At 35.2% G+C, this 18,414-nt stretch overlaps 1 protein-coding gene across 2 annotated transcripts in view; it reads right to left on the bottom strand.

The window, feature by feature from the left end:
• Nucleotides 1–18,414, bottom strand: part of RSF1 (remodeling and spacing factor 1) — a 136,947-nt gene that overhangs the window by 10,876 nt on the left and 107,657 nt on the right. For both annotated transcript variants that reach the window (XM_007490898.3, XM_007490899.3), the window contains exons 12-15: nucleotides 10,725–10,792; nucleotides 8,490–8,697; nucleotides 7,316–7,536; nucleotides 35–220 (exon numbers count right to left, since the gene is read on the bottom strand). In XM_007490898.3, the coding sequence (XP_007490960.1) occupies nucleotides 35–220; nucleotides 7,316–7,536; nucleotides 8,490–8,697; nucleotides 10,725–10,792 (683 nt within the window). The remainder of the gene's footprint in view (nucleotides 1–34; nucleotides 221–7,315; nucleotides 7,537–8,489; nucleotides 8,698–10,724; nucleotides 10,793–18,414) is intronic.

Here is an 18,414-nt window from a genome sequence, read left to right as displayed (position 1 = left end):
AAAGTTTCAGCAAAACCAAAATCCTATTGCTTACCTTCACTATCTGAGCTGGAAAGCCTGCGTTTGTGAACTCGTCTCATTTCTTTCCCATATCTGAAGCTCTTCTGGGAACCATCACTTTCTGAGTCCTCTTTATAGTTAACTTGTCTTTTCTGGTTCCTTCTTGACCTTCTCCGTCTAGTTTCCAGATAATCTTCACTGTAATCACTATAATCACTCTCTGTTGAAAAGGATATTGGATAAAAACAAAAACCCAAGAAGACAGAGAATCCTATTAGTTTTTACTGAAATTAGAAATTTTATACATTAGAAACTAGAACTTTCAGTTATATAACTTGAGTGTTGCAAAAAATATTCATTTATTTTAAAATATGCATATCTAATACCAATAATATGTAGGGGGCAGCTAGTTGGCATAGTGGATTAAGAGCTAGGTTCAGAGATGGGAGGTCCTGGGTTAAAATCTAGCCTCAGATTTCCTAGCTGTGTGACCCTGGGCAAATCACTTAATCCTTATTGTCTAGCCTTTATTGCTCTTTTGTCTTAGAACGAATACAGTGTATTGGTTCTAAGATGGAAGGTAAGGGTTTAAAAAATAATAATTTGTACATATTGATTACTTTCCTTAACTAATGCAAATAATTCAATAAATTAAAATTAAAATCTGTAAAATTAAACCATGGTTTACCAAAGAAATTTGGGCATAAAACAATAGAACTTTAAAAACTATCTTAACAAGGTGTTGACTTATATGTTAACAAGGTGATTGTCTTGAGTTAGAATGCAGCCAGATAAAAGTGAGTCCAAGGGAGAGCCAAAATAAAGGAGATGAGGCAGCAACCCAGCTGAACTCTCAGAATATTCCCCTTCAAACAACTTTAAAATAAAATTGAAGTGAATTCAGGAGCAGTGTAGCCAATAATAGGTTATAATGAGACATTTTCCCTATCCAACTTAAAGAGATTCAGAAGAGAGGTCTGTGACACCAGGATGGAGACACCAGCCTGGAGCCCATGTGCTAGCAACACCAGGAGGGGGTCCTTGGAGATAGCTGTGGTATCAGCAAGGGAGGCAGCTTCTGGGGTTCTCAGACTAGTCAATAAGTCAACCAATAATTGGTCAGAAAAGAAATGATAGATAGGAGATTCTGAATTGAACCTGGGTGCTGGAATAGGAACTGTTGAGCAATTCTCCTGACTATACATAGTTCTAGATCACAGTTTCAAGGTGGAGAGGAGTGCTTGTGGTCAGTCACAAGGGGACAGGGCCCTGGTCACAGTTCTAGGGCCAAAAGAAGCACAACTGCTTTTGGCTGCAGGGGAGCTGGGGCCTTTCTTGGGTAAGACCAGATAAAACACTTCTCCCCAGATAACACCAACTTAGAAGCACTAAAAGTTTGTAGACCCTCAGAGCTACTTCTGAAAAGAGTAGCAAAAAAAAAAGCCTGAAGATGGTGCCTCAACACTTTCAGGTGAGCAGAATTCAACTTTAAGAGATGAGTGGTAAAAAAAATTGAGAAAAAATGAGAATGATGCAAGAAAACTATGAAAAAAGAATTAACAGTTTGGTAAAAGAGGCACAAAAAATAGTGAGGAAAATAACATCTTAAAAAACAGAATTGGCCAAATAGTAAAACAGGCACAAAAATTCACTGAAGAACTACTTAAAAAGTAGAATTGGCTAAATGGAAAAAGACACAAAAGTTCATTGAAGGAAATAATTCTGTAAAATATAGAATTAGGCACACAGAAGCTAATGACTCCAAAAGACATTAAGAAACAATAAAACAAAAATGAAGGGGTGCAAATAGAAGAAAATGTGAAATATTTCACCAGAAAACAACAACAAATAATCTAGAAAATAGGTAGAGGAGAAATAAGTCTAGAATTATTGAACTACTTGAAAGTCATGATCAAAGAATGATCCAAAGAGTAAAACAAATTAAAATAATCCTCTGATCACCTCTTGAAAGAGATTCCAAATTGGAACCTCAAATACTAGAGCTCCCAGATCAAGGAGAAACTCTTGAAGGAAGCCAGAGAGAAACCATTCAATTAACATAGAGTCACAGTCAGAATCAGACAAAATCTAGCATTTTCCACAATTACAGAGCTGAGTATATAGCTGAATATATTCCAGAAGGCAAAGGAGCTAGAATTACAACCAATAATCATCTACCCAACAAAACTGAGTATAATCCTTCAGGGGAAAAAAATATTTAATGAAAGAGGATTTTTAAGCATTCCTAATGAAAAAACCAGAGCTAAATAGAAAACCTGACATTCAAATACAAGACTCAAAAGAAGGGTAAAAAGGTAAATATAAAGAGAAATCATGAGTCTTAAAAAGGTTAAACTGTTTACATGCTGATACATATAATTCCTAAGAACTTTATCATTATTAGGGCAGTTGGGAGTCTACAAAGACAGGAAGCATTGGTATGAGTCAATTATGTTGAGATGATCTAAAAAAAAACTAACGGTGAAACAAAGGGATGCATAAGAAGAAGGAAGGAGGAAGAGAAAAAAATGGACAAAATTATCATATGTAATAAATGAGGTACATATAGAAGAGTCATGAGTAAAATTAATGTTATTAGAATAAAAGAAACAACAACAACAAAACCCTCTTACCTTCTGTGTATTGCTTCCAAGGCAAAAGTGGCAAGGGCTGAGCAATGGGAGTTAAATGACTTGTCCAGGGTCACACAGCTAGGAAGTGTCTGAAGCCAATTTTGAACCTAGGACCTCCTGTTTCTGGGCCTGGCTATCAATTTTTTTATTACCCACACTACCCCAAACTATTCCCAAACACTCTAAAAGAATTCTTTTATAACACAAATAATTGTCCTATTACCTAAAAAGCTGGAAAAGATAAAAAATAAAAGGAAAACTATAGGCCAATATCATTAATGAATATTGATTTAAAATTTTTAAATAAAATCCTATAAAATAGACTACAGTGATTTATCCAAGAAACTATTCATTATGTCAAAAGAGGATTTATGCCGGAGATTGCACTAGCAAATGACAAATCAGAAACAAATGACAGACCCCCTGGGCTGCCCTAAACCATTCTTAAGCTACCATTGGTACACATGAGACACAGGAAGTGATGTAAAGAACTGCCTATATATTCTGCGTCACTTCTTCTCTCTGGGCTCTCTCTCAGGGACATTGGGAGCTCTGGGTGGCATTTTGGTGTGTTTGTGGGTTTTGGTTCTGTAGCATGGTTTAGGTGAAGTGTCTTCCCTGAGCAATCTTGGTGAGTGGTAAGGCTGATTCCTCATTTCCTTGACCTCCTAAAGCACTATCCTCTTAGGAGGCCCCTCATCTCAAAGGAGACCTCGTGGCTGGAAGCTGAGCTAGATTTAATCTTCTGAGAAGATCCCTTGGCTGAGGCCTCTGAACTTCTCTTGGGTTAGGCCAGGCCAGAGAAATCTTATACCTTTTCCTCTCTTTTCCTTCTAAATTTCTTCCTTCTATTGTAATTAAAGCACCATAAAAATCCCAAACTGACTTGAGTATTTTATTGGGATTGAATTTAAATCCCTAGAGACCACTAACATAATATATTCAGTCAACAACCCTAATTTTGCTCCTAACAATCTGAAAGTGTTGGCAATAGCAGTAAGATGAGAGAAAGGAATTAAATGCATTGGTATTAATTGGAATTAAAACATTGGTAAAGAAAAAACTATACCAAAAAGCAAAAAATCCCATTTCAAATAATCATAAAATGTTTAAAATATCTGGGGATTGATCTATTAAATCACACAAAAAGCCTGTATAGATTCAAATACAAAGTATTTAAAACAACAACAACAACAAAAACCTCATACCTTCGAATCAATACTGAGTATAAGTTTCAAGGCAGAAGAGTGGTAGGGACCTAGGCAAACACAGCTAGGAAGGAAGTGTCTTGAGGCCAGTTTTTGAACCTAGGACCTCTGGCCTCTAGGCCTGGTTCTCTATCCACTAAGCCACCTAGCTGTCCCTGCTCTTTAAAATTTTTAAAAGGAAGTACTTTGGAAGCAACTAAGTAGCTTATGGAATAAGCTTAGTCCTTAGAACTCTTCTGTCTTAGAACATTCAATATTCAATTCTAAGGCAGGAAATAAAGAGTTTTTTTTAAAAAGGGAAAGAACAACTTAAAACAGCTGGAGGACTATTTAATGCTCATGGCTAGGTTGTGTCAATACATTAAAAATGATATTACCAAAATCTTTCCCACCAGGACCATGAAATTTAAGGTTACAAAGGATCTTTGAGATTAGCTAGCCCAAATTCCAATTTGTTTATATTTTAAAATTTTATTGATGCTTTTTTAGATCAGTTAATTTCTTAATACAATTAGAAACCTCCCTTCTAACAGGAAATTAGGTAAATCTGACTGAGAAATCACATCAGATAACATTCTCTAGGCTGTCATTTCATGGACTTAAGTGTGATTTCCTCCCAAAGTCTTTTGGTCCCCCCCACCCCAAACCTGACCACATGTGAAAAGTTCCATATCACTTACCTGAATTTCACTTCATGATCTAAGATCACACTCATAACTGATTGGTCATGTCATCAGATGATCCTGTTCTATGGTACAATGGAATGTCCTCTTCCATACTCAACAGACCCAATTCACCTTTCCTCACTCAGTGAGCCCCATTTTTTATAAAGCTACATGTCTTTCCCTTGATCCTCCATCCTATACATCAACCACCAACTGAACATGTCAAACTTAATGTTCCATAGATACTTTAAAGTCAACATAGTCAAAGAACATCCATTACTTTACTTTACTCTTCCTTGTTAAAAATTATAAAAAACATACAAGGCAAAACACCAAGGTAAAATATAAAATAAAACCAAAAAAATTTAAATTAAAAAAGAAAAACTTCTTTCCAAATCCACTTCCTCCCTTTCACATTTCCAAACTTCCCTTTGATGTCAATCACCATCATTCCAGACTTCTAGGTTTGTAACATTGGTGCTGCTCAACAACTTCCAATTTTCTCTCCCTATTTTTTTTTGTATGCTTCTCCTTCTTTCTATTTACCTGGCTACAATTCAATCAGACTCATAACTAGGTTTTTTTTTTCTCCTTTAAAACATTTTAATTTTTTTTATTTATGAAGAATTTATTTTCTCTCCATCTAATTAATCTCTACCCTCCCAGGCCCTTAAAATAAAGAAAAATAAAACCCTGTACATATTTTATTAATATGTAGCCGTTGTTTTCCCTTCTTCAACCCAATCCTCCACATTGCTGACAAAGTGTTTAACCTGAGCACAGATCCAACCATGTCATTCCACTACTCAGTAATAGACTTCTGATGTCTCCAGGATAAAATATCAATTCCTCTATTTCATTTTTAAAGTCCTTTAAAATACAGGCCTAATTTATGTTCCCTTCACCTCACTGTACATTATTACCCCTCCTAAAAATCTACCCTTAAACTAAATAAGTTTCTTGATTTCTTAGCCACAGCATCCCACTTCTGGCCTGGTTGTCTTGGCACTGGATCTAAGCTGTACAAGTCAACTGGCAACTCCCCCCCCCCCCCCCATTAAAGTGTATACACCTTAAAGCACAGAGAATATTGCCCATCCTGCCTGGAATGCACTTCCCTCTTCCGTATGAAGCCTTTTCTTTTCTATTCTCCAGAAATGTTTTATTTCTCCCCCAATTGCACATAAAAACAATTTTTAACATTTATTTTCTAACATTTTGAGTTACAAATTCTTTCCCTCCCTCCCTGAGATAGTAAGCAATTTGATGTTGGTTTATACATGTGTTATATAAAATTCATTTCCATATTCATCGTTTTCTGCAAGAAGACATGTATATTTATGTTACACACCCACAAACTTTTTTTTAAAAGGAAGAAAATAAGAGTGAAAAATGGTATGTCTATGAAACCTAGTGTCATCCCAACTGTTAGTGACTCTTGTTGCTAACCACCTTGTATTTAACTACCCTACTATAGGCAGCTGGGTCACACAGTGAGTAAAAATGCATTGTACTTGGAGTGAGGAATACCCCAGTTCAAACCTTTAGTAGGTGATCCTGGGCAAGTCACTTAATCTGTCTACCTCAGTTTAGTCAATGATAAAATACAGATATTAAGAGTATCTATTTCATAGGAGTGGGGCAGCTAGGAACTCAACAGATAGAACACTGGGCCTACAGTCAGGCTGAATTGAGTTCAAATCTGGCCCCAGGTCTAGCTGTGTGACCCTGGGCAACTCATTGAATCCTGTTTGCCTTAGTTTCTTCATTTGAAAAATAAATGAGAAGAAAATGGGAAACTACTCCAGTATCCTTCTCAAGAAAAACCCATATGGGGTTACCATGCATTGGCCACAAATGAATAACCACAACATCATCAACCACCATTTTAACCTCAGGGTTATTATGAGGATTAAGTGAGAATAATATATGTATGGGGCTTTTGGAACCTTAAGTTGATATATAAATGCTGTTACTATTTGTAATTACTCTTATTTTGTGTGTGTGTGTGTGTGTGTGTGTGTGTGTGTGTGTGTGTGTGTGTGTATGTGTATGTGTGTACTGTGTAAATATATGAATGCAAACCCAATAGGGGAAGCAATTATGTCACTCTTTGCCTAACAGCATATGGTACGTAAGAAGTGTTTATTGGCATTAGGGCCCCTTTCATAAGGAAGGTAAATAGATCTCTTCTCATCTATGATTCTAATGATAGTTCAGATATAAGTAGTATTAGAGAACAAATATCTACAAATAAGGTATAGTCTGAGCCTGGAAATGTCTACAATTGACCTGCTGAACAATCAAAACTCCCTTCTGAATACTATCAGCACAGAGTATACCTAATACACAATATGTACTTTCTAGGCAGAACCAAAGGTACCTCAAACAACACCAGCCAGCAGCTAAACTCTTACTCCTTTATACTAGTGATCTGCAATTCAATTAGGTTGAACTTTATCATGCACCTTCTACAGGTAAGGTACTTAGGAGAGAGGATGCCTGTTTATTTGAGTTTACAACTTTTCTTGTCAATTAGACTGTAAGCTCTTTGAGGCCCAGGAAATATTTTACTTATTTTTGAAACCCAAAGAGCTCAGGACATGGCATATTCTCAGTTAATATTGGTAGGATATAACTTAATTAAAAATATAGAAAATAAAGAGAAAAACATGCCTGGAACAAGAGATATTTCATACTATCATTTCAAAATTAAGTTTTTTCCCCACCTTATTTTAAGCCTTTTAAAATGAAGGAGCAAGAATATATTGATGTGGTACAAAAATGCTGATAAAAGGGTCATTCCTACCAGATGCTCTACTATTCTCCTCAGAATCTTCTTCTTCATCATCATCAGAATACTTTTTCTTCACTGTCTTTCTTCGCAAACGCCTGCTCTGCCTCATCGGCTTGGAGTGGTGTCTCCGGGATCTTCGGGTACAGAATTCAGTGTCACTGTCTTCATTTGAGGGCTGTTCCTCTTCACTCTCATCTGGGTTTTCCTCTGACACAACAAACTCATCCTGAGATCTGTACAAAATGTAAAAATTATAGAAAATAAAGAATGAATTGGGAATGTTTATTGAAAACACAAGCAAGACTTGGGAGACCTAGTTTCAATTCCCAGGCCTTGTACTAATTTATTATGTCATCTTTAGCACTGAGAAGGGCTCTAACATGAACTAGAATAATCATGTGCCTGAATTTTTTTTTTCTTTTAAAATCCAGAAATTATGTAAAATGGGGATAAGACAGTCAAACTACCTTCTCATTAAGTGAGACAGTTTATGTTAAGCACTCTGTAATTATGAAGATTCCAGACATAGATATAAAATAAAATTACAATTGCCAGGTTGTAAGTGCCTGGAGTCACTAAAACAAGATTGTTTTATTTATCTTTGTTGTCAATGCAAAAAACTCTAAATACAACATACACACGCACACAAAATCCCAAACCCATTTAGTGACTATATCTTCTATATGTAGGGCTCTGTGCTATGAATATAGGTTCTAAGGCAACAAATGTGAAAAAGAACAGAAAAATTTACAACCTTAATGGGGAAAATAAGAAATTTATACAAATAGGCATATTAAGATTTAGAATGTCATAAATGTAGAGGAAAGATTCAAAACAAAGGGACAAGGGGGTTGGGGAAGGAAAAAAATCACTTTCAGCACAAGTTATTTAAATGTACTTTACACATAACAGATACTCAAGAAATAGTTGGTGAAGGTGAATTCTCAAACATTTTAAGTAACACACTTCCATGTAGGGTAGTTAAAGTGGGTTAAAAATGAAAAAATTGAAGCAGTTAATTCAAGACTGATTTTTATTGCAATTTACAAAGAATTTCTCTTTGATTGTTCTAGTTCGCTCTCTCTAGTCATCATTAGTAAGAACTGGCCCATTAAAGCCTTCAATAATCTCTGTCTGGGTCACTGCTGGCCTGTACAGTGGCTCTGCTTCACCATTTCCAACTTACCCATCACTGATCTTAAATTCATCCTCACTCTCTTCTTCATCCAGATTGCTGTCACTATCAAGATCATTTAGCCGCCGCCGTTTCTTCCGTCGAGCAGCAGCTGCCCGTTGTGGCCGCTTACTTTCTTTCCTTTCTTCTTCCAAAATGGTTGAGATGTCTTTCCCTCGATGACCTGTAATGGTGGAAATATCTTTTCCTCTGCCAATTCCTATATCCACAAAAGAATTAAAAAAAAAAAAAGAAGCAATTGAATATTATCTGTATGGAAAGAATACCATCACCATTCCTCTGCAATCCTTAATTTTCCCTTCCTATTTTTTCAACTAATTAGCAGTTTTCTTTCTGCCTCAACCTGCTGACCCAGAGTCCTAGTATTCACTCTAAAACAAGATAGTCAAGAGAATCTTAAAGAACAACTGTTGGGGGCTGCCTAAAGATGTGCCAAACAGACTTCTGTTTAAAATGAAGTCTTGGCCATGCTGCGCCTGGCCTGATTAACAATAACAACTGGCACTCTCACGATTGTGAAATTTTAAAGAGAAGATCAAAATCCAGACTAATAACAGTCCAATGAGATAGGCACATTATTAATTCTAGTGCCCATTTCACAGATGAGAAAACTAAAGCGCAGAGAGGTTATAAGACCTAGCAATGGTCACACAGATAACGATCATCAGAAGTGGGCTAGGAAACCAAGTTAGTTCTCAATTTACGAAGCAATGTTTGTCTCTGAAAATGAAAAGCAACAAAACCTCAGCTAGGTTTTGTTAAAAAAAAATGGTGGCCTCTTTAGGCAAAATGTCATTTCCTGGGGGCAGCTGGGTAGCTCAGTGGATTGAGAGCCAGGCCTAGAGATGGGAGGTCCTAGGTTCAAATCTGGCCTCAGACACTTCCCAGCTGTGTGACCCTGGGCAAGTCACTTGACCCCCATTGCCTAGCCCTTACCACTCTTCTGCCTTGGAGCCAATACACAGTATTGACTACAAGACAGAAGGTAAGGGTTTTAAATTTAAAAGCTGATATAATCTATAATTCATATGTTTGGTTATCCAATAGAGGTAAAGAACAACCATGTATCATCAATAAGTCACCCTATCCTTCACAAAGTCATGAAACTTGAGAGTAAGGAAAGGGTTCATCAAATACAGTGGAACAATAAAACTATCAATTTTCAGGGACCTAAAAAAATTACATTTATATTAATAGGGCACATTATCATCAGTGAACTCTATTCTCTTTCTCTAATGGAAATGGTCAATAAGAATCAATACTCCTAATGCTAGCAACCTGGTGTGGCTACTTGCCTCATCTTGGGGAAGGTAAGTTATTGCTGAATAAATTTGGATAGGGTTCCACAGCTGCAACACTTAGGCCACCATCTACCATATAGACATCCTTATAGTTTTTGGGATACAATTCCCTCCATGGTGCAAGCTGTTTTGTCTCTCTGAATCTAGACACTATATTCATGGGAAAACAGAGATCTGTTAAAAGCAGACTTGTTGAGAGCCAGGTCTAGAAACAGGGGGTCCTGGGTTCAAAACTAGCCTCACACACTTCCTCGATGTGTGACCCTAGGCAAATCACTTAACCCAATTGCCTAGCCCATAGAGCTATTCTGCCTTGGAACTGATACTTATCATCAATTTTAAGACAGAAGGCAAGAGCTCAAAAACCAAAATTAAATAAATAAATAAAAGAAAAAGCTGACTTGTTGGTCTTTCGTCAATCTCAGAGAAACCTATGCTGTCCTGAGAGGATCAGATTATGAAGGGCAGCTGTGATTGAGAAAACCTCAATTTCTAATTCATTAGGTATAATGACCAAAGGAAACATAATTACCCTGTAGTAACTAGTCTACAGTTTTATTGCAACAAAACTTAAGAGATCCTGATTATGAAATCCCTGATCATTAAATCAAAGTGAAAAATAGATTGCCTAAAAGTCATCAATGAGCTTCTCTGAAAACAAATACTTTTAAGCTAAGAAAAGTTTCCTTTGGTTTTCCACTTGGGCTCAAAAACAAACACTTTCAATATACACAATGGAAATATAGAAGAAAAACTCCCTAATAACGAGTAAAGCTTGTTTTTATGCTTTCATTGCAATCAAGAGCATTTATTTTTAAAATGAGGATTGCTTATTATATTACATGCACTGATAACATTTAACAGAACTATTTAAACTAGGGTATGTAGAATGTATTTTTGACAGAACTGAAAATAATAGACATACCCCCTCCATCAGCTTCTTTGATATCATCTTCAATTGCTTCATCAATTGCCTCATCAAATTCATCAAATCTAAAATAATCACATAATGTTCACATTACACCTTGGACATAAGACTTTATATATAGAACTAGAATTATTATGGTTTGAAATAATATTAAAGAAACTGTCCTATGTTACTGATATGAAAACCTAACCCAAATACAGTTAAGTAACTTGCCCATCATTACATATCTGATCAATAGTAAAGCAGAGAGAACCCAGACTGCTGTTGCCTATTTCTCCCTTTCATTCTACGGTGCATGCTTCAGGGTGCACAATCCACTTACTTACGTAAAGTGCCTCGTGCATGGCAGAAACAAAAGGACTTTACAAATAAGCTAGTGGGAAATGAAGACCCATTAATATGCTCTTTCAAAGAAACAAAGAAGATGGTGTGTCTTTGTATTTAGGAAATGCCTTCAGAGGTAAAAGTTAACAAGTGATGATGTGGATATCACCTTTATTTCATGTAAATATTTTGTTTACCATTTACATCTTACAGGGCCTCTTCTTGAGTATTCTACACAAAACAATACAGCTTCATTTATAATAATTACAATTTACATAGTACTGATGATTCACAAAACATTTTCTTTATATCTTTGTAAGGTGGTAGGGCAAAATTTATTGCCATTTCACAGATAAACTGAATTTTAGAAATGAGAAGATATGACCTGGGATTGGGGTTGTGGGGTGGTGAGAAAAATATGAATATGAGAGAGATGGTGGAGATGAATTTGATAAGCTTTAGCAACCAATTGGATATTGGAGAGGTGCATCAACAAAGACTGAACCCAGGTGACAGAAAAGATAGTAGAAGTTGAAGGATAGGTATGTTTAGAGGAGAAGCTGATTTTTATTTGGTTCATGCTGAGTTTGAGATGCCTAAGGGATGACATCTGAATTGCCATGTGCATGTGTAGCCATCTAGATAATGCAGGTCAAGAGAGTTCAGGAGACAAATAAGTTTTGAAAAGGAAGCGAGGTGGTAGAGTAGATAAAATGTTAAGTGTTTAGAATCTAGAAGATCTAAGAATTCAAGTCTTGTCCCAGGGAAAATTTAGAACTGAAAATTAAATTGAATAAAAAAAAAAATCTTGCCTCAAATACTAGCTGTGTGACTGAGCAAGTTATTTAACCTCTGCTTTAGTTTCTTCATCTATAAAATAGAGACAGTAATAGCACCTACCTCCCAGGGTTGTTAGGAGAATAAAATGAGGTAATACATGTAAAATGCTTTGTAAACTTTAAAGCCCTGTGTAAAATTTAGCTATTATTATTATTAATTATATACATATTTGGGTATCATTTATATAAGAATGATATTCTAACTATGAAAACAAATGAAATCGCCAAAGGAGAGAGAATATAGTTAAAAGAGAGAATGTTCAGGACAGAACTCTGCAGAATAGCCTCATTAACTGGGCATGAGACTTTCTAGCACAGGAGACCAAAAAGGAAAAGTTGTCTGAGGAAGAGAAACTGAGGTAGAAAAATAAGGAGAGGGCAGTGTCAAAGCCTAGGAATAAGTATCTAGGAGGAACAATAAGTCAAGTACTGTCAAAAGCTGCAGAGAGGTCATGGAAAATGAGGACTAAGAAAAAAAATGTTGGATTTATGTATTAAAAGATTTATAGTAACATTGGGAAGAGATAAGGAGCAAGCTTGGGATCCAGATAATAAAGTGCTAAGGATTGAAAATTAGAAAGGATTCTTTCTAGGAGTTTGGCAGTGGGGAAAAAAAAGATGTAAGATGGGACACCTTGACAGGACGGTAAGGAAGTGTGGTACAGTAGAAATAGCACTGCATTTTAAATCAGAAGGGGTTTTAATATGACTACACCTTACAACCTGTGAGACCTAGGGAAAACCTCTTTGCCTTGATGAGCATTAGTTTTCTCATCTGTAGAATGGGTGGTTTGGTTTTCATTACCTCTAAGATTCCTTCAAACACTGAATCTATGAAACTACTAAGAAAAGACAGGTTAGACCAGAGCTTTGTAGGCAATAAGAAAGGAGCCAGATAGAATGAGATTGAAGATGAGGTGAGAAAAATGAAAGAAGAAAAAAGAAATCCTAGAGGGCACAATCATAAGAATTGATATTGGCAAAAAGAAGAACCAACTTTTCCTAATAGATGAAGGTAAAGGGGGAAAAGAGTGAGTAAAGATGAATGAGAAGAAAGAAGGAATTAAGGTATAGAACAGGAGAAATGAGAGTGCTTACAATGTATGGCCTACATATACTCAGTAAAGTGGGAGGTGAAGACATCTTTAGGGAAAAGCAGGAGATGAGCATAGGAAATATGGTAAAAGTGAAACTATCTGCTGCTGAGTGCAATAGCAAATCAATTAAGAATAAAAGGATTTCTCCAAATGAATTTTGTTATTGTATTTGATCTATACCATCTATTTCAGTAGCTTGATTTGGCAGAGCATTAAAATGGTAAATTAACTTCAATGGTATTATAATTTTTATTATAATGGTAAATAAGGTCCAGCCATGAGCATTAAATATCATTCCAGCTATTTATTTTATGCATTTTGTAGTTACTTTGAATGAGATTACTCTTGTATTGCTTCTTGGATTATATTACTTTATAGAACTAGATTTTTTGGTCAGATTACTTTCAGCAACTTTGCTATAGCTATTGTCTTAATTGCTTTTTGGCTGATTCTCTAGAAGTTTATAAGTAAACCATCATGTCATTAGAAAACTAGAGATAATGTTGTCTCTTCCTTTCTTTAAGCCTTCAAATTCTTTCTTTCTTCTTACTGCTATTGCTAGCATTCCTAACTCTTAATTAAATAATAAGCAGGGAAAGTGGGAACCCTTGCTTTCTCTCTTTATCTGCTGGGAAAACTTCTAGAAAAGAGGTTCTTAACCTAGGGCCCACAGATCCCCAATGGACCCTATATATTTCAAAAGGTTATGAACCAGAATGAAAAAAAAAATTACATCTTCATTTTTATTAATCTCTATAGTTTCCTTAACCCTTTCAAAACATTAGTCTCAGAGGGGGTCCATAGACTCCACCACAATGCCAGATACAATGCTAAGACACAAAAAATGTTAAGAATCTCTGCCTGTTCGAGATTATTCTCATTGCATATGATGCTTGCTTTTGGTTTTATAGATATTAGAACTTTGCAGAGTTTACAGGGTAAATGAATGCTGTACTTTGCCAAAGCCTTTTTTCTGATTCTATCTAAATAACCAAATGGTTTTAGACATTTTAAATTCTCAATATAATTATAGTGATTATTTTTCTAATGGTCAACTATGTTTGCATTCCAGGTACAAATACAACTTGGTCTGAATGAATGAATGATTGAATAAATTGCTGTAGCTAGACTGGAGTTTATTTAAAAGTTTTGAATTGATATTCATTAATGATGTCAATCTATATAGTTCTCTTTGTTTTATCTTCCCAGGTACAAGGCATTAAGACTATATTGGTTTTATAAGGAATTTGGAATGTTTTCATTCTCTATTTTAAAGAAAAATATGTTGAGTTCATTTGTTAAGACTGATATGAAAGAGACATTTGGGGTACTGCTAAGAGAAAAGAAAGGTAAGAGAGGGGGACTATGTTATAAAGGGTTTTAAATGCCAAATAAAGCATTTTGTATTTGTTCCTGGAGAAAATAAGGAGCCAATGGAATTTTTTGAGAAGGTGGTCATGATTGGACTCATTCTTCTGGAAAATTATTTTGTGGCTGAGTGCAGAATTGACTGGAGTGGGAGAATATTTAAGGCAGGCAGATTCACCTATAGGCTACTATAATAGTCCAGACCTGAATTAGAGTGGTGGCAATGTAAGGGAAAAGGAGATGTGTTTCAGAGATAGTACAAAGGAGAATTTGATAAAGAGTTGGCAACATATTGGATATAGAGGGTGAGGGACAATGGGGAATCCAGGGTAACTCCTAGGTTGTGAGTCGGAGGGACCAGCAGGACTACTATACTCAATCACTCTAATGGCTTCCTAATAACCTGTGATTAAAATATATACTCCTCTGTTTAGCTTTTTAAAGTCTTAAATACTTGGCCCCAACCTACTTTTCAATCCTCCTGGGGCATTACTTCCTAGTCCTTATAAAATGGTTTTCTTTTTGGTCCTCACACAACAATCCTCTCCTTGCTTTTTTCACTAGCTGACCCTCATGCTTGGAATGACATCTCTCCTTACCTCTGTGTTATATAGTCCCTCTCTTCTTATAAGATGCAGATCAGGCACAATCATCTGAAAGAAGCCTTGACATCCTCAACCCTCTTGCCAAAATATCTTGTATTTAACTACTTTGTAAAACTACATATATCTATGAATTAATCTTGTATTTACAGTGGTCACTCATCTATTGTGGGATTTACATTGCATAGAACCCAGCAATAGGTGAAAATCTGTGAAGTAGTGGCATTATATTTATTTTATTATTTATATATATTTTAAAGCTTTATAAACCTTTCCCACACTTATTAACCTACAGTCACTGAGCCAGTTAGCGCCCAGGATACAGAACACAGTGCTGTGGATGGTCGCCTTTCATTCCATTAGCCAGTAGTGTGTTGTGATAAGTGTAACTCAGCAATACAGAATTAGATATATATTTTTTAAAAACCTGCAATACAGTGAAGCTGAAATAAGTGAACCACAACATAGTGAGGGATGGACTGTATGTTGTATATATTTTACATATAAAAATATCCTCTGTAAGTAAGAATGAGCTTACATTCTAAGGAGAGATAAGGAGATATATATACATATATATCTCCTTATCTATATTTATCACTTATGTATATATATACATACACATAAGTGATATAGATATGCATAGGTGATAAATATATACATGCATAAATGATAAGTGTATGTGCATGTGTATACATATACATACATGCATATCTATATATCATTCCAGTTAGAATGTAAACTCATTAGGAAAAGAGATGATTTCTTTCTCTGTAGTTGTTCTTTATCCTAGTACCTAAGGATGTATAGTGTCTGGAAAACAGAAGCAGTTTAAAAAAAAAATGCCTGTTAATTGACTGACTGAATCAGGTTGGCTAAAGATTTATAACTTTTGTTAGTTTTCCAAAGAATCAGGTTTGTTTTTTTTTTGTTGATCATTTTCAAACCTTTTAATTATTTTCTAATGTATCTATTTATCTTCAAAATTTCAAGATAAATTCATTTTTGCTTACTTTTGGTTTATTTATTAGGTTCTGAATTTGTAAATATATATTCAGTTCATTAATACTCTCTTTTTTCTACTTTGCTAATATATGTTTTTAGGGATATACTTTCTCTTCTGAGGACTAAATGACAACATTCCAAAGTTAAATTACAGACTTAGAGCAATACTACTGAAACTTCCAAAGGGATCTCCTTAAGGAACTAAATAAAATGTTACAAAATTCACTTGGAGAAAAAGATCTGGCATATCAAGGGAAATAATGAAAAACATGTAGGAATGAAGAAAGAATAGTGCTTTCAGACCTCAGACTATATTATAGAGCAGGATTCACTGAAAACTATTTAGTACTGGTTAAAAACAGAAAAATATGAGACAAACTAAACAAGGGAAAATTAGAAATAATGGAACAGCAATAAACAACTGTTCAATAAACCTAAAAGTTTAAATTATTAAAAGAATGTGTCCATATTTGTTAAGAATTTCTGGGAAAGCTGTAAGGCAGTCTGGCAAAAAATTAGGCTCTAGTGAACATGTAAAAGCATATCAATTCAAAATGGAGAAATGACCTGAATATTCAAGATCATACCATAAAAAAGAACATCATATATATCTTTCATAGCTATGGGAAGGAGATGAATTCTTAACCAAATAAGGAATGGAGATCATTACAAAGGATAAGAGAGATAATTTTGATTACCTGAAATTGAAAAGCTTTTGTGCACGCGAAAAACTAATGCACCTAGGATAAGAAGGGAAGCCATCGCCTGGGAAAAAATCTGTGTACCAAATTTCTTGGATAAGGGTTTGGTATCTAAGATATATAGACAACAAAGAGAAATACACAAAAACAAAAGCCATTCCCCAATAGAGAAGTGATAAAAGGACATAAACAAACAGTTCTCAGAAGAATTGCAAACTATTAAAAACCACATGAGAGAATGTTCCATTTATAAGAGAAACACAAAGCAAGGAACCCTAAAGGTCTTACCTTACACCTAGCAAATTGTCAAAGATGAAAAAAGTTAAAGTCTATAGGAGTTAGTATGGTAGGGAATGTAAAAAGATAGGAACATGATTGCATTTTTGGTGGAGCTGTAAATTAGCACAATCATTTAGGAAGTAATTTGGAATTATGTGAAAAAAGTGACTAAAATGTCCATATGCTTTGACCCAGGGATTCTAAGACTAAGTATATACTCCAAAGGAGTTACTAATAAAAAGAAAGGTTTATTATACACCAAAATATTTATAGGGGCACTTTCTTTGTTAACAAAGAATTAGAAAGAGAGTAGATGTCCACTGATTGTGATGCATAAATGTAACAGAATATTCCTTTCCATTAAATGGAAATACTCACATGAATTGATGCAAAGTATATTAGGGAAAGTCAGGAAAATATACATAATGGTTACAACACTGGAAATGGAAAGAATAACCATAAAAGAATTGAAAATGAATGCTGCAAAATTAAAAAGAATAAGTTTGACCCTAAAGCAGAAATATGAGAAGACACTTTCTTCCAATTCCTTTGCAATGGCTGTAGGGTCTGTGAATATATGTAACACTGTATATAACTTATTAAACTTCATAATTTTTTCTCTTCTCTCTTAAACTTTTTTTTTCGGGGGTGGGGGGGGGGAGTTAAAAGGGATGGTTGGTGGAGGACACAGAAGGAAATGAGAAGAATGAAAGGATTGAGGCCTGGCAGAGATAAGAAAATATGAACTGGTTGTAGGCTCAGTGCAGAAGCATGAACTCCATTAGGAATATTAAGCAAATGGAGAGATACAGAAGACTGACCGTGGATGGAGGTGATTGTTGAGAGTAAATGGTAGCATAGGGAATGAATGGACTTGTTAACTGTGAAAGAGTGAAGAGAATGAGGATAATGGACTTGGGCTAATATAGAGATGAGATAAACTGAAACAATAGTAAGGATGAAAAAATAATCTACCAGTAAGCATTTTTTTTTTACCAGTAATCATTCATTGAGTGCCTGCTATATTTTAGTAACTATGCTAGGCACCTGAGGAGCAAATAAAATAACGAAATAATTTTTAATCAAAGAAGCTTACAATCTACTGGAGGAGATAAAAACAACTAATATTTCTATAGTGCTTACTATGTGCCAGGTGCTGTACTAAGCACTTTACAACTATGAACTCATTTGCTCTTCACAATAACCCTGGGAGGTAGGTGTTGTTATTATCCCCATTTTACAGATTAGGTAATTGAGGCAAACAGAAGTTAAATAACTCGCCCAGGGACACATAGCTAGTAAATGTCTAAAACCAGATTTCAACTCAGGTCTTTTGGACTGCAGCATTTTATCTATTGCACTACCTAGTTGCCCAGATAACAAATACATACATAAGTATATGTAGGAAAAAAGATAAAGAAACAGATAAAAATAAAAAATAAATTCAAGGTGCTTAGGGAGGAAGGATAGTTTTG

Source organism: Monodelphis domestica, chromosome 4 (genome assembly GCF_027887165.1).
Source record: "Monodelphis domestica isolate mMonDom1 chromosome 4, mMonDom1.pri, whole genome shotgun sequence".
NCBI lineage: Eukaryota > Metazoa > Chordata > Mammalia > Didelphimorphia > Didelphidae > Monodelphis > Monodelphis domestica.
Note: the sequence above shows the minus strand (reverse complement) of the source record. Positions and strands in the feature narration are given on the sequence as shown.